The 15,929-nt window shown below is 35.8% G+C and overlaps 1 protein-coding gene and 1 pseudogene across 2 annotated transcripts in view; both read right to left on the minus strand.

Moving 5' to 3' along the window:
• TAOK1 (TAO kinase 1) overlaps positions 1 to 15,929 on the minus strand; it is a 161,000-nt gene that overhangs the window by 37,494 nt on the left and 107,577 nt on the right. For both annotated transcript variants that reach the window (XM_024127960.3, XM_024127961.3), the window contains exons 9-12: positions 6,636 to 6,729; positions 4,945 to 5,026; positions 2,294 to 2,461; positions 284 to 487 (exon numbers count right to left, since the gene is read on the minus strand). In XM_024127960.3, coding sequence (XP_023983728.1) covers positions 284 to 487; positions 2,294 to 2,461; positions 4,945 to 5,026; positions 6,636 to 6,729 — 548 coding nt within the window. The remainder of the gene's footprint in view (positions 1 to 283; positions 488 to 2,293; positions 2,462 to 4,944; positions 5,027 to 6,635; positions 6,730 to 15,929) is intronic.
• On the minus strand, positions 12,994 to 14,646 carry LOC102978249 (lysine-rich coiled-coil protein 1-like; annotated as a pseudogene).

Here is a 15,929-nt window from a genome sequence, read left to right on the forward strand (position 1 = left end):
GCAGGGCAGAAGTTGAGACACAGATGTAGAGAACAAACGTATGGACACCATGGGGGGAAAGCCACGGGGGGGTGGGGATGGTGGTGTGCTGAATTGGGCGATTGGAATTGACATGTATACACTGATGTGTATAAAACTGATGACTAATAAGAACCTGCTGTATAAAAAAATAAATAAAATAAAATTCAAAAATCCAAAAAAAAAAAAATCTCTTAAACTAATCAGATGAAGAAAATTATTTACCAGAGTTGAATTTTTTTTTCACTGAAATCCAAATACTCACAGGTTTTAAATGGATGACAGAACTATTAGACATCACTGTGTGGTCTCCCTCCATCATGTCTAGCTCACTCTTGTCATCCGAGGCATCTGGAAGACTGTTAACACTACTGCTTTGGCTACTGGCACTGATGGACATACTGGGAATAGACTGATTACTTCCAACACTATTCACTGTTCCTGTCCGTCCAACACCATGATCTTGTTCCTAAGGAAAAAGAGCATTAGGTTCAAATATCTGTATCTCTTCCGATTTCTTGAATATAAGCACCAAGCACACTGCTTGGCACACAGTCTTTAGAAAGTCAGAGGTCTATCATGAGACATTCCCTTTATTTGGTGAGACCAGGAAGTTAACCAACTGCTAACAGAAAAATAAACAAATAAAAATGACCAACAGGTAAATAACAAAAACAAACCAACTGTGTGAAAAAGGCAGTTTATCAGTTTTGGGTTATTTCCAAAGTACAGCATTTTCTCTAAATTGTTTGACACTTTTTGAAATCCATTTTTACCACACATCTCATGGGTTATATAGAGAGATTCTGCTCATTTCTCAATGATTCCCATAGTTAAAACAAGCCCTAACCATAGGAATTCCATGTCGGTCCAGTGGTTAGGACTCTGTGCTTCCAAAAAACAAAAAAAACAAGCCCCAACTTTAAAAAAAAAAATTCTAGAAACAACTCCTTTTAGTTGCTATTTTTTTGTTGAAGCCTTTTGAAGTGTATTTTTCTTTCTTACTTAAAATATAGTCTCTAGCCTATCCTTCTACCACCAAATAATTTAATTCCTATTTTTCTATAAATTAAAAATTATGTATTACATATATATTTAATCACAATCACAAGAGTGTTTTTGTGAAGTAACCAGGCAAGCCATGGTATCTGGGTTACCAACATTACAGTAGTCTTACCATACCAAAATTCTATAAGATATGCAGAATTTAATAAATATGGACACATGGTATATATAGAGGAACTTTTCTTGTATCTCTAGCCTAACAGAGATGCTGTTATAGATTAAACTACATGAGAAATCTTATTAATTTCACAACTTTACTACCACAACTTTATTTCATATATCTAAGATAACCCAAAACAATTTTCGAAAGACTATCAAAAGAACTAAAAAACAAAACAAAAATACCCCAAACTGTAGGTTAAGAAAATCTTGCATTTTATAGTTCATTAATTATGTAGCACTATTAAAAATAAAAGTAACTAACTGCTGCTCTTAGGTTCAGAATGCAAAGTGATCTCTCTCACCGGAAAACAGAAAAAACAAATCAAAGCTCTGGAATTCTGACAGAAGCAAAGAAGAAAACTGAAAATATTTACAGTAAAAAAGGTAGCTTTATATGTATATTTCCATGTGAGAAAGTTCTGTAACATATCCATTGCAAATTTATATTTCCATTCTCCCTAAAAGGCAACAGGGAAATAACTTGACCTTAAGAGTGACAGCTATTTGAATTTGAACCCATATGGCTCTACCTACAGTAAGTTAACCACTGACCCTTGCTTTTACTCATTTGTAAAATGAGTATTTTAGAACTGCATAGATGGAATCAAAGTATGCAGAACTGAAAAGAAGTGTCCCTGGAAGAATGCTTGGCAACTTTCTATTGACTTGTGAGTGAGTACTGTCAACTTCCAGAGTCTATAGTTTCAAATACTTTCAAAAGCATGTCCCACACAACTGGACAATCAGGCAAAAAAAAGGGTTCAGTGGCCAAGAAATTTGAGAGGGACCAGATTAAACAAAGTTGAACCGGTTTCTTTAATACAAGACTCCTCAGAGCTTTACTATGTATGCCAATGTGTACTAAGAAGGGACTGGATTTAAAGAACACAAAACCCTTTTTTCCCACCTGGGATCTTACAGGACCAGCGTTAAGAAAACACAACCTGAGAACCACTGATGTAAGAGATTCGTGATGTAAAAGACAAGTTGCATAAGTAAAGAAGCCAATGAAGAGAGCTCAATATTTGCATCATTTCTAAATTATTACCTCTTCTTCTTCCTGTGCTTCTACTGCTGGTCCATTATGTGCCTCCTGGAAAAGGAGTTTCTTCATCTTTCGATACTGCAGATTGTCCAGCTCCCTTACTGCATCCTTTGTCCTCTGAATAAGATCTATTAACACTGTTTCAGGGCGCTCCCGAAGAACAAACATGTGCTGGATAAAAGAATGTAAAAGTCAAGTTGAAATCTATATATTTTTCTGTTAGTACAAATGTACCCCTTCTTAGACCCTAGAGATACTATCCTGAATAATCATGATAGATAATGCATATAATCTATAGCTATTTAATTCTATTACATTTCTGACATCTTATATGTTTAAAATTGTCATTTACATATATTCACCCTCTGCCTACATAACTACCCCTGTACATTTTATAAAAACTATGCACATCATACTTTTGTTGGTCAACTGAAAATGCAGAGTTGAAATGATAAAAGGGTTTAATTAAACACTAAGAAGTCCAATTAGAGCCCTAAACAAAGGCTAAACAAAGGTTTACATATTCTTATAACTGTTGATTTCACAGAAAAGACACGTCAGTTCTGAGTTTTGTTAGGTTTCAACAGAAATGCATTTACTGATGGTGAATTATGTAATATAAACCTGGATATTACAGGTTTCTTTATATGTTGCATAAACAATACTCTTCATAAAACACTAGCAGTTGATTAAAAGTCATTATATTATTAGTGATTTTTACCACTAACATTTAATAAAGCTTAATGTTATCAAATAAAGAAAAGTAGAAAGAACAATTCCAACTTTAGAATATCACTGCTACATTTTGATACCTTTCTTTTCAGAAATTTTCTATGTATAGACTTTTGTTTTGTAGATAGTATACAGATTGCAGAAAGATACCTTCTGTCCTTGAGTTCATGAGATACCCTTGAATTTTTGTAACACTTTAACGTTCTTTGTTAGCCAAATTTATTTCTTCTCTATGCAGAGTCCTAACTATATCATATTTGATTCTACTTTCACTATCATAAGTATTGTTATTTCAAACTCATAAACATGATGCCTACAGAATATTTCATCAAATCTTTATGCCAAAATTTTTTAACCATTACCCTAATTCTGGATAGTTATTTCCAACTTTTAATTCTGAGATAAATAGCTTCATACATAAAAAAAAACCTTTTTTCTATTAATTTTTTTCTTTATGATGGATTGTGAAAGAAATGTCATTAGGCCAAAGGGAAAGAAGCACTTGATAGATATTTCCTATCGTTTCCAATAAGGCTGTGCCAATATACACTATGGACCAGGTAAATGAATACTATATACAGACTTGGGACCTAATCACCAAATACCAAATACCTAGGCCTGGTGGGTTGGGTTATACCCAAAGAGCTTCCTTCACCTATATTAGACAAGTGTACGAAGCAAATCACATTCTTCCTTCTTGCTGAGCCTTAGCTTGGTATGTACCACTATTTACAATATTCAGTCTTCTTACCCAAAAATAATATATCTTAGACATATTTCTAAGTTTGACAGTTTTCTACATATAGATCTTGCCTATTTTTCACTAACATAATTCCTAGCTTTACTAAACCTTTTGTTGCTATTGTGAGTACCAATTTATTCAAGCTTTCATTTCTGACAGTATGAGTGAGCTTACTGCCTAAAATTCCCCAAGCATTACTGAAACTTTATACGGCTCTTCTACATACTGAAGTTGCAAATAATACTACTGAATATATACAAGATCCTTCCAATTTCTCTGTATCTTTAATTGATGTGCGTTGGTGAAAATAAACTGAATCCCTTTGAAATTCTAAAACATTCATATAAAAATAGGCTACTTAAATTTTAGAGTGAAAAATCAACAAGATTTCTTAGGGTCACAAAGAGAATCAAATCTACTTACTACTGCTTTATGTAGATGTTTTAAGAACTATATTAAGTTCAACAATACTATTGCTGCTATTAATAAGATAGTCAACTGCCAAATGAAAAAAATTTTTGAGAACAGGAAGCATATACCAATCATTTATTTAAATTAGGCAATGAAAGTTAGTGAAAACTGAATAGAATTTACATGATTTAAAAAATATTTTCATTGCTAAGTTAGAAAAATGTATTTCCAAAAAGGATAAATGATGTCCATTTTTTTTTAATGATGTCCATTTTAAGTTTCTTTTAAAATCTCTTTTCTCCCACAATATTTATGTAAATATATTACATGTCATTTCTTTCTTTCATATTATTTTAATACAGGACAGAGAAATACATAAAGTATGGCAGATATAAAAATTAGATCCAAAGTTAAACTATGCTTTACCAACTTTGAAATGATATTGTTCCACATGAATTAAAATTTGTAATTATAACTCATGAATATATTATTGCACAAATAAAATTTTAGCCATTTGGTACTATTTTAGATATTTAACTATATCCAAAATAACTATCCAGACAAAGTAAAAGCAATTAATCAATTTTCAAAAAATAAGTGAAAAAATTTAGGATCTAAGAAGAGTCTCAAGAGAGAACAGTATACAAAATTATCATTTTAATTAAAAACTAGTAGAGAATACTTAATACTGATGCAGAATCAAAGAAAAATAAAATGCATTCTTAAAATAATTTCTTAGGGGTAGAAAACAGAGTATAATTGAACTGACCTTTAAAAGTTCCTCTGATGTAGGGCGATCTTGAGGGATTTTCTGGAGGCAAGAATCTACAAAGTTGCGAAAATAATCAGACCTATTGTAAAGGAAAGTATCAAGTGAACACATTGCTATTTCCTTTAAAAACACATCCACAAAACAAGGCATGTGCCTATTGGTGGGAGGGGGGATGGAAAAAAAAGATAAAAAAAGGAGATACTATATACATTTCATATATATCTATGAAAAGTTATCTAAAGCAACCAATGAATCTTCACCATTTTCCAAAGATAAATTTGCACAGATTATTTTAAAATCCTGCTCCCACATTTTAAATATCATAACTCATTCTATATTGAGGGAAAATTAGAAAAGCCCGTATTTTCCTTTTGGCATTCAAATCTAAGATAACTTTATTTTTTTTTCCTTTCTATAAGCCACCTTTCTTTCTTCTTTGCCCCTTGGATCATCTTCTGTATAGTGTGATTCAGAATATCACTCCATTTGCTTTGAAGGGAGCATTTTGTATACCTAAGTGTTTGGAGTCCTAGAGCAAATGGATAAAACTTCCATTAAATCCAGAAAACCAATTGAGATATTTTTTTAAAACATCAGAAGTCTGTAACACATTATTATTATATAGTGTTACTGATGAACATTCAATGAGTAAGCCAGTAATAATTTCTCCATCGATGTTTGTCTCAATATTCAAATAAGATCTTAAGTTCCTTATAGGCAAAAAAGGAGCTCTTTTTTGAATCCCCAACGTATCAAACACAGTGTGAAGACAATCTGTGTTCAATATATTTATTACTTATATGTACCATAATACTAAAGTCTGAGCCAAAATATTCCTTCTATGTATATCTACAAAAGTACTAAGAACTATGAATGTGTGTTAATTAATCCTTAAAAAATAAAGTATTGCTAACTTATGCATCTACCTTGTAAAAAATATTTATTAAATATGCTACATATACCCCTGGAATTTTTCAAATGCTAGATACACCTGAGGAATTAATTTCCCAGTAAAATTTTCTATCATTTCCCAGTAAAATTTTCTATCTCTGATAAAAATCCTGGTTTTCTAAAACTGTCAATCTGTTCTCCACAAACTTTTTTACATGAATGAATGTAATTTTATCACATCAAGGAAGCACTAGAAGAAAAAAAACATTAAGCAGTCTGAATAACAAATGTCATAATAACAATTAGAATGATTCCAAAGTTATGAATTATCTGGTAATTCTGATAAATCAAACCATTTTACCTATGTCTTATATATAAGACATAGGTATGTCTATGTCTTACCTATGTCTATATAAATTATAAACCATTCTCCAACTGAACTTCACTACAGGTTGTGGCAATCTATATTTTAGTTATAAAATATTATGTTTAAATCATGCTATTTATTATATAATCAGGGTTATGTATGTTCCTAAGTTCAAAAAACTAAATATAATTTTTTTATGAAAAGCAAATACTTTTTGCTTCCATGTGGCATCATCTATCCTTTGTTTCTGAACTAAGTTATATATATGCTAAGAAAGCAGACATAATAAAGGATAAACATGACAGAACCTATTTTAATATCTTTTCAGGTAATACATTTTACCTAACTGAAATGAAATCACTTTGATAACACTAAGAAAAAGCATTTAATTTATACAATGTCGAGTAATATATCTCTTAGCAATACTCACCATTCATTAGACTGTAGTGTAGGGGATTCATTTTGGGCTATGTGATATAAGGCACTCATTGCATTCATATTAAATAAAGGAGGCTTCCTTTCCGCTGTAAAAGAAAGAAAACTTTCCTGTTAAAATATGTGCCTTTTATACAGGCATATACAAGTATTGTTAAATTTTTTTTGTTTTTGTTTTTGAAATAATTTTAAACTTAGCAAAAAAAATTTCAAGTAGAGTTCAAAGAACTTTTTCAAGTGAATCAATGTACAGTAAATTGCTGGCATGATGCCCCACCATTCCTAAATACTTTAGTGTATATTTCCTGAAACATATTCTCATAATACTAAAAAACCATAACACATCCATTAAACCGACCATTAATACTGATACATGACTATCATCTAAATCCTCAAACCCCATCCAAGTTTCAATCAAGTATCCCAATAATGTCCTCTGTAGCAAAAGTGTCCTTTGGTCATTTGCATCCTTCAAGGAAACTATCTATTTTATCTAACTTGTTAAATTTATTAACAAAGTTGTTCATACTATTTCCTTATAATTCCTTCCTTCCTTCCTTCCTTCTTCCCTCCCTCCCTTCCTCCTTCCCTCTCTCCCTTCCTCCCTCCCTCCTTTCTTTTATTTTTTGGCTGCGTTGGGTCTTAGTTGCATCACTGGGGGGGGGGGGTCTTCGTTAAAGCATGTTCTTTCATCGTGGCACGGGCTCTTTGTTGTGGTGTGCAGGCTTCTCTCTAGTTGTGGCATTTGGGCTTTCTCTCTCTAGTTGTGGTGTGCGGGGGTTCTGTAGTTTGTGGCATGCGGGCTCTCTCGTTGAGGTGTGCGAGCTCAGTAGTTGTTGCGCATGGGTTTTTGTTGCCCCCACAGCATGTGGGATCATCGAACCTGTGCCCCCTGCACTGGAAGGTGGATTCTTTACCACTGGACCACCAGGGAAGTCCCTCTAATTCTTCTAATACCTGTAAAATCTGTAGTGATGTCACCTCTTATTCCTGATATTGTGTCTTCTCTCTTCTTTTCCTGATCAATTTGGCTAGTGGTTTACCAATTTTATTAATTTTCTCAAAGAACTAGTTTTTGGTTTCACTGATTTTCTCTATTGCTTCTCTGCTTTCTGTTTACCTGATTTCTGCTTTGATATTTTATTCTCTTTCTTCTGCTTATTTTGGGTTGAATTTCCTCTTCTTTTTCCAGTCTCTTAAGGTGAGTTGAAGTCATGACCTTGATAATTTTGAAGTATAAAAGACTCTTGAATATCCCTCAATTTGGGTTGATCCTAATAATTAAATTTGAGTTATACAACTTTGGCAGAAATATCACAGAAGTAAGTGTTATATTTTTCTACTTTATTCTATGAGATGATGTATGATTTCAAATGGTTCCATTATTGATGGTGTTCACTTTGATCACTTACGGTGGTGTCTACCAGGCTTCTTCACAGTAGTTTCTCTTTTTGTCTTTATAATTAGTAAGTATTTTGTGAGAAGGTACTTATATAAATATCTTGTTTTTCATAAAACTTTCATTTTATTCTTTAATTTATTATATGGACTTGTAGATTTCTATTTATTTAATAAGTTATAACCTGCTATTATCATTTATTTTGATGTTCAAACTGCCTCACATCTGAGCAGTAAGAACCTTTTTATGATGGCTTCTATTTTTTTCACATGGCCCCATCACTCCTTGATCCTTCCTTGCTTTCTGGCACACTAAGATGTTCCAGGAGTATCTTGTACCTTTCCTACCCCAAGGAACTATGGCAACAGATGTACTCACTGCTACTGAGGTGTCACTGTTCTTAGATCCTCTCAGTGGATAGAGTTAGGGAACACATACATGCACATTAAACATCTATATCTGTTTATTGAAGTTTTCTAATATAGTTCAAAACAGAAGTATGATGCCTCCAGCTTTCTTCTTCTTTCTCAAGATTGCTTTTGCTATTCAGGGTCTTCTGTGGTTCCATACAAAGTTTAGGATTGTTCATTTTATTTCTGTGAAAAATGCCATTGGAATTTTGATGGAGATGGCACTGAATTTGTAGACTGCTTTGGATAATATGGACATTTTAACAATTTCATTCTTCCAATCCATGAGCACGAAACATCTTCCCATTTATTTGTGTCCTTTTCAATTTCTCTCATCAAAGTCTTATAGTTTTCAGTTTACAGGTCTTTAACCTTCTCAGTTAAATTTATTCCTAGGTATTTTATTCTTTTTGATATGATTGCAAATGGGATTGTTCTCTTAATTTCTCTTTCTTATAGTTTGTTTTTAGTGTACAGAAATACAACTGATTTTTGTATACTGATTTTGTACCCTGCAACTTGACTGAACTTCTCTATTAGTTCTAACAGTTTGCTGGTGGAATCTTCAGGGTTTTCTGTATATAATACCATGTCATCTTCAAATAGTGACACTTTTACTTCTTCCTTTCTGATTTGGATGTCTTTTATTTCTTCTTCTTGCCTATCTGGACTTCCAATACTATGCTGAATAAAAGAGGCAAGAGTGGGCATCCTTTTCTTGTTCCCGATCTCAGAGGAAAATATCTTAGCTTTTCACTGTTGAGTATGATGTTAGCTTTGAGCTTGTCATATATGGTCTTTATTATGTTGAGGTATGTTCCCTCTATACCCACTTTGTTGAGAATTTTTATCATAAATCGATGCTGAATTCTGTCAAAAGCTTTTTCTGCATCTACTGAGATGATCATATGATTTTTATCCTTCATTTTGTTAATGTGATGTACCACACTGATTGATTTGTGCATTTTAAACCATCCTTGCATCCTTGGAATAAATACTACTTGATAATGGTGTATGATCCTTTTACTGTATTGTTGAATACTGTCTGCTACTACTTTGTTGAAGATTTTTGCATCTATGTTCATCAGGGATATTGGCCTGTATTTTTCTTTTCTTATAGTGTCCTTGTCTGGTTTTGGTATCAGGGTAATGCTGACCTTGTAAAATAAGTTTGGTAGTGTTTCCTCCTCTTCTGTTTTTTGGAAGAGTTTGAGAATGACTGGTATTAATTCTTCTTCAAATGTTTGGTAGAATTCACCAGTGAAGCCATTGGGTCCTGGACTTCTGTTTGTTGGGAGGTTTTTGGTTACTGATTCAATCTCCTTACCAGTAATCAGTCTGTTTAGATATTCTGTTTCTTCATGATTCAGTCTTGGTACACTGAATACTTCCAGGAATTTGTCCATTTCTGTTAGGTTGCTCAATTTGTTGATATGTAACTGTTCATAGTAGTTTCTTGTGATTCTTTAGTATTTCTGTGTTATCAGATATAATGTCTCCTTCATCTCTTATTTTATTTGAGTTCTCTTTCTTTTATGGAAAGTTTATCTAAAGATTTGTCTATTTTGTTTATCTTTTTTAAAAAACCCAGCTCTTAAGTTTCACTGTTCTTTTCTATTGTCTTCTTAGTCTCTATTTCACTTATTTCTGCTCTAATCTTTATTTCCTTCCTTCTACTAACTTAGGGCTTAGCTTGTTCCCCTTTAATTCCTTGAGGTGTAAAGTTAGGTTGTTTGTTTGAGATTGTTCTTGTTTCTTTTTTTTTTTTTTTTTTGCGGTACGCAGGCCTCTCACTGTTGTGGCCTCTCCCGTTGCAGAGCACAGGCTCCGGATGCGCAGGCTCAGCGGCCATGGCTCACGGGCCCAGCTGCTCTGCAGCATGTGGGATCTTCCTGGACCGGGGCACGAACCCGTGTCCCCTGCATAGGCAGGCGGACTCTCAACCACTGAGCCACCAGGGAAGCCCTGTTCTTGTTTCTTAAAGTAGGCATTTTTCAGTATGAGCTTCCCTCTTAGAACTGCCTTTTTTATCATTTAAAAAAATTTTTATTGGAGTATAGTTGATTTACAATGTTGCGTTAGTCTGAAGTGTAGAGCAAAGTGAATTTGTTATACATATACGTATATCCACTCTCTCTCTTTTTTTTTTAAGATTCTTTTCCCATATAGGCCACTGCAGAGTATTGAGTAGAGTTCCTTATGCTATACAGCAGGTTCTCATTAGTTATCTAGAACTGCTTTTGCTGCATCCCATGTTTGTTTGTTTGTTTGTTTTGAAATCCCATTTATTACTTTTATTTTCCATTGTCCCTTAGGTTTTTGGGGGGGCCTGCATTGGGTCTTAGTTGCAGCACGTGGGATCTTCGTTGCAGTGCACGGGCTTCTCTCTAGTTGCGGTGGCTTGCGGGCTTCTCTCTAGTTGTGGTGCGTGAGCTCCAGAGCGTGTGGACTCTGTAGTTTGCAGCAAACGGGCTCTTTCGTTGAGGCACGTGAGCTCAGTAGTTGTGGTGTGCGGGCTTAGTTGCCCCGAGGCATGTGGGATCTTAGCTCCCTGACCAGGGATCAAACTGGCGTCCCCTGCAACTGGAAGGAGGGTTCTTCACCACTGGACCACCAGGGAAGTCCTTGCTTCATCCCATATGTTTTAGTATGTTGTATTTCTATTTTCATTTGTCTTGAGATATTTTTTGATTTCTTCTTTGACCCACTGAGTGCTCAGTACCATCTTGTTTACTCTCCATATATCTGCGAATATTACAGTTTTCTCCTTATAATTGATTTCAAGTTTCATACGACTGTTGTTGGAAAGGAAGTTTGATGTGATTTTAATAATTAAAAAAACAATTTAAAAAAAAATATTTTTGCTGCGTTGGGTCTTCATTGCTGCGTGTGGGCTTTTCTCTCTAGTTGCGGTGAGCTGGGGCTACTCTTCATTGTGGTGTGCGGGCTTCCCACTGCAGTGGCTTCTCTTGTTGCGGAGCACAGGCTCTAGCAGTGCGGGCTTCAGCAGTTGTGGCATGTGGGCTCAGTAGTTGTGGCTCACAGCCTCTAGAGCACAGGCTCAGTAGTTGTGGCGCATGGGCTTAGTTGCTCCGCAGCACGTGGGATCTTCCTGCCCAGGGATCTTACCCACGTCCCCTGCATTGGAAAGTGGATTCTTTACCACTGGACCACCAGGGAAGTCCCAGGTATTTTCATTTGTCTTGAAATATTTTTTGATTTCTTCTTTGACCCACTTAGTGTTCAGTACTGTTTTGTTTAATCTCCATATATCCGTGAATGTTTCAGTTTTCTTCTTATAACTGATTTCAAGTTTCATACGATTGTTGTTGGGAAAGAAGTTTGATGTGATTTTAATCTTCTTAAATTTATTAAGACTTGTTTTGTGGCCTAACATAAGATCTATCCTGGAGAACATTCTGTGTGCACTTAAGAAATATGTGTATTCTGTTGCTTTGAGATGAAATGTTCTGTGTGTGTCTGTTAAGTTCATTTGGTCTAATGTGTCATTTAAGGCCAATGCTGCATATTGACTTTTTGTCTGTGATCTAGTCACTGATGAACACGGGGTATTAAAGTCCCCTACTATTTTTGTATTGCTGTCCATTTCTCCCTTTAGGTCTGTTTATATTGTTTTATATATTTAGGTGATCTTATGTTGGGTACATAAATATTTACAAAATGTATATCCTCTTGCTGAACTGACTTCTTTAATCATTATGTAATGCCCTTCTTTGTTTTAAAGTCTATTTTGTCTGATAAAACTATAGCTACCCTAGCTTTCTTTTGGTTTCCATTTATATGGAATATCTTTTTCCATTCCTCACTTTCAGTCTCTATGTGTCTTTATATCTGAAGTGACTCTCTTGTAGGCAACATACAGATGGGTTTTGTTTTTTTATTCGTTTAGTCATTCCATTTCTTTTGATTGGAGAATTTAGTTCACTTACAATTAAAGTAATTATTGATAAATATATGTACTCATTGCCATTTTGTTAATCGGTTTCTGGCTGTTTCGTAATTCCTTTGTTCCTTTCTTCTTCTCTCACTCTCTTCCTTTGTGAACTGATGACACTATCTTTAGTGTTACATTTGGCTTCCTTTCTCTATATCTTTTGTGTATCTACTATAGGTTTTGCTTTGTGATTGATATGAAGCTTACAAAATATATAAAACAACATATTTATAATAGTCTATTTTAAGTTGATAACAACTTAAGTTTAAAAAAAGCTCTACATTTTTACTCCCCACCACCATGTTTTTATCTTTCGTTTGTTGGTTTGATGTTTTTTTTTGTAGAAATTAGAACTTTATTATATTATAAACATTTCCAGAATATAAACTGATTTTGTATCAAGACTTTTTGAAACGTTTAAAACTGTATATAACTTAAGCTTATTATAATGTATGTCATTCTCCCCTTTCCAATCTAGAAAATATACTGCAAGTTAGATCTAATGAAGGAAAATAAAAATCAATCTAAACTGCTTCACAGAGAAAACTAACTAGTCCTCAATCAAGAAATAGATTCTATAAAGCCTATTAATCCTCCAATTTAAAATAAATGACCTCCCAAGGGAAGAATACTTCCACCATCATAGCAATTTGATGAATAAAAGCAGAGCCACCCTCATTAAGGGAAATTATATTATATATAAGAAAAATGTAGTAATGATTTTAGGAGAGGAAAAGTAATTTCCATTTTGGAGAGCAAGCACACTAAATGTTTTCTGTTCACTTAGCCTTTGTACCTGTTAACATGAAAAGAGCGATATGAACATGGACATCATAAAACCAAGCTCCTTAACTATTTTTTCAGTTTAACCTCAGGAGAACCAATGCAAGAGCTTCAAAATCCAAGGACAGACTGGTCCCAAAGCATCTTCTCTTCTGTCCTTTCTTTCCCTTGTTCCTTTTTCTGTTTTCTACGCTTATGTTCCTCTTTCTTAGAGGCTACACCTCAGCTTTTTTTCTCCTTTCGGTTCTTAAGCTTTTCTGTACTGACTCTGACTGTTTCCACCTCTGTTTTGTTTCTTTGGATGCTCTTGTGTTTGTCTAAATCTATTTCCTCATAAGCTTTCTTCCTCTTATGCTTGGGCCACTCCTCCTCTGGTTTTTCCCGGCCTTCCTTTGGGTATCTTTTTCTCTTCTGATGTATCTGTTTATAACTAGCTTGATGGGCACTGGTACTGTTTTCTGAGGAGAGGTGCCTGTAAACTCCAGATGCTACACTATATGAGCCACAGTTTTACTCTTGTTGACTAAAGTTCAGGGACACTGGTTTTCCTGAGAAACAGTCCCTGGTGAATTGACAGTAGTTCAGGGAGTCCAATCTCAGCCTGCTGTCATGAGCTGGTAGTCACTGAGGAACCGCTTCTCCACTGCTTGTGAAATATTGCATGGTCTTTGGTAGGTCTGGACGGGTTCATAAGGTAGTCTTTGATCAAACATTCTACACCTGGGTCTAGAATCAACCTCTTCTTTGTATCCACAGGTTTCCAAATAATCCTCTCATCTTTCTGAAACAAGTCTTTGGCTCTAAGCCTCTGGCTTTCTGCACTTTGATATAATCTTCAAGTTCATCTTGAAAAGAGTCAGATGTCTTCTTTGAATGCTTCATTAGGTTGACAAGGGATTCTGCTTATCAGGTTGAGAACTTGGTGGAGAAATTTGATCATATTCACCCATTAATTGCTTCAGATTTTTAGCATGAACTTTCCCCAAATAGTGAGACTGTGCAACAACTGAGGAGCTAAAAACCATGATGCAGAGATTTAAAAATCTATTTCTGTCCAATACTTCACTCCCATTCACCTCATAAAGTGAAATCCACTGTGATTCAAACTATGGCACTATTCCTTATAAGCCTTTTATAAAAGGTATCTGTAAAAAGTTCATACTTTGCTCATTCAATGTGGTATCTTCTCTGAGGCAGGGGTGGCCGTCTACAACTACCGTCCCCCTCCCCGCCAACGCCAGCAAGTGGATAGGCCGAGGTGGAGGAGGCAGAGAGGCAGGGACAACCGCTGCCTCTGCCGCCACCGAGTAAGCGTGGTGGGAGCAGAAGGCGGAGACTGGACTTCCTAAGAGGAAGTCGCCACCACCACCAATGGCTGACTGGACAGCACTACCGCACGGCCGTCATAGCTGCAAGGTGTGCCACTGATTTATGTTTTTTTTTTTTTTTGGTGGTATGCGGGCCTTCCTCTGTTGTGGCCTCTCCCGTTGCAGAGCACAGGCTCCGGACGCGCAGGCTCAGCGGCCATGGCTCACGGGCCCAGCCGCTCCGCGGCATGTGGGATCCTCCCAGACCGGGGCACGAACCCGGTTCCCCTGCATCGGCAGGCGGACGCGCAACCACTGCGCCACCAGGGAAGCCCTGATTTATGTTTTTGATGTCACAGTTTACATCTTTCTATCCTGTGTATCCATTAACAAATTACTGTAGTTATATTTATTTTGATTTATTTTCCTTTTACTCCTTTTAAAGTTCTGAAATTTTACATCCTCAATATATACCTTTATAATCAGAAAAAAATGGTAAATTTATTTTTATAAACACGATTGTACAATCATTCCTGAAAACAACTAGGGATCTTCTCCATCAGATTAACTGTAATCAAACATATAAACTCACCTATGAAAAATCCTGCACTTTAAGATTTCTTGGTCATAAGACATAACCAAGCTATGAGAAAATAGTTTGCTTTAATTCACTATCTTTAACTATTTTAAAGTAAAAGCATGTAACAGATTTAGTTCCCAAGACTACAAATCTAATTTGCATGCCTATAGACCTGTACTATCTAACAGGGTACCCCCTAGCCACATGTGACTATATGTAAACTTATTTAAATGAAATACAATTTTAAGGGACTTCCCTGGTGGTCCAGTGGTTAAGACTCGGCGTTCCCAATGCAGGGGGCCCGGGTTTGATCCCTGGTCAGGGAACTAGTTCCCACATGCCAGAACTAAAAGATCCTGCATGCCACAACTAAAGATACCGCATGTCACAACTAAAGATTCCGCATGCCGCAACGAAGATCCCGCACGCGGAAACAAGGATCCTGCATGCCACGACTAAGACCCGGCACAACCAAATAAATAAATACATGTTAAAAAAAAAAAAAGAAAAATACAATTTTAAGTTCAGTTCCTCAGTTACATTAGCCACATTTCAAGTGCTCAAAAGGCATGCAGACACAGAACATTTCTACCAATGCAGACAGTTTTATTTGCTTGTGCTCCTCTAGACCTTTCCCTTGGAACCCAAAGCAGGCTTAAAATAGAGTTCCTGAGGGCTTCCCTGGTGGCGCAGTGGTTGAGGGTCCGCCTGCCGATGCAGGGGACGCGGGTTCGTGCTCCGGTCTGGGAGGATCCCACATGCCGTGGAGCGGCGAGGCCCGTGAGCCATGGCCGCTGAGCCTGCGCGTCCGGAGCCTGTGCTCCACAACGGGAGAGGCCCGCGTACCGCAAAAAA

The sequence above is a fragment of the Physeter macrocephalus genome, chromosome 14 (assembly GCF_002837175.3).
Source record: "Physeter macrocephalus isolate SW-GA chromosome 14, ASM283717v5, whole genome shotgun sequence".
Lineage (NCBI taxonomy): Eukaryota > Metazoa > Chordata > Mammalia > Artiodactyla > Physeteridae > Physeter > Physeter macrocephalus.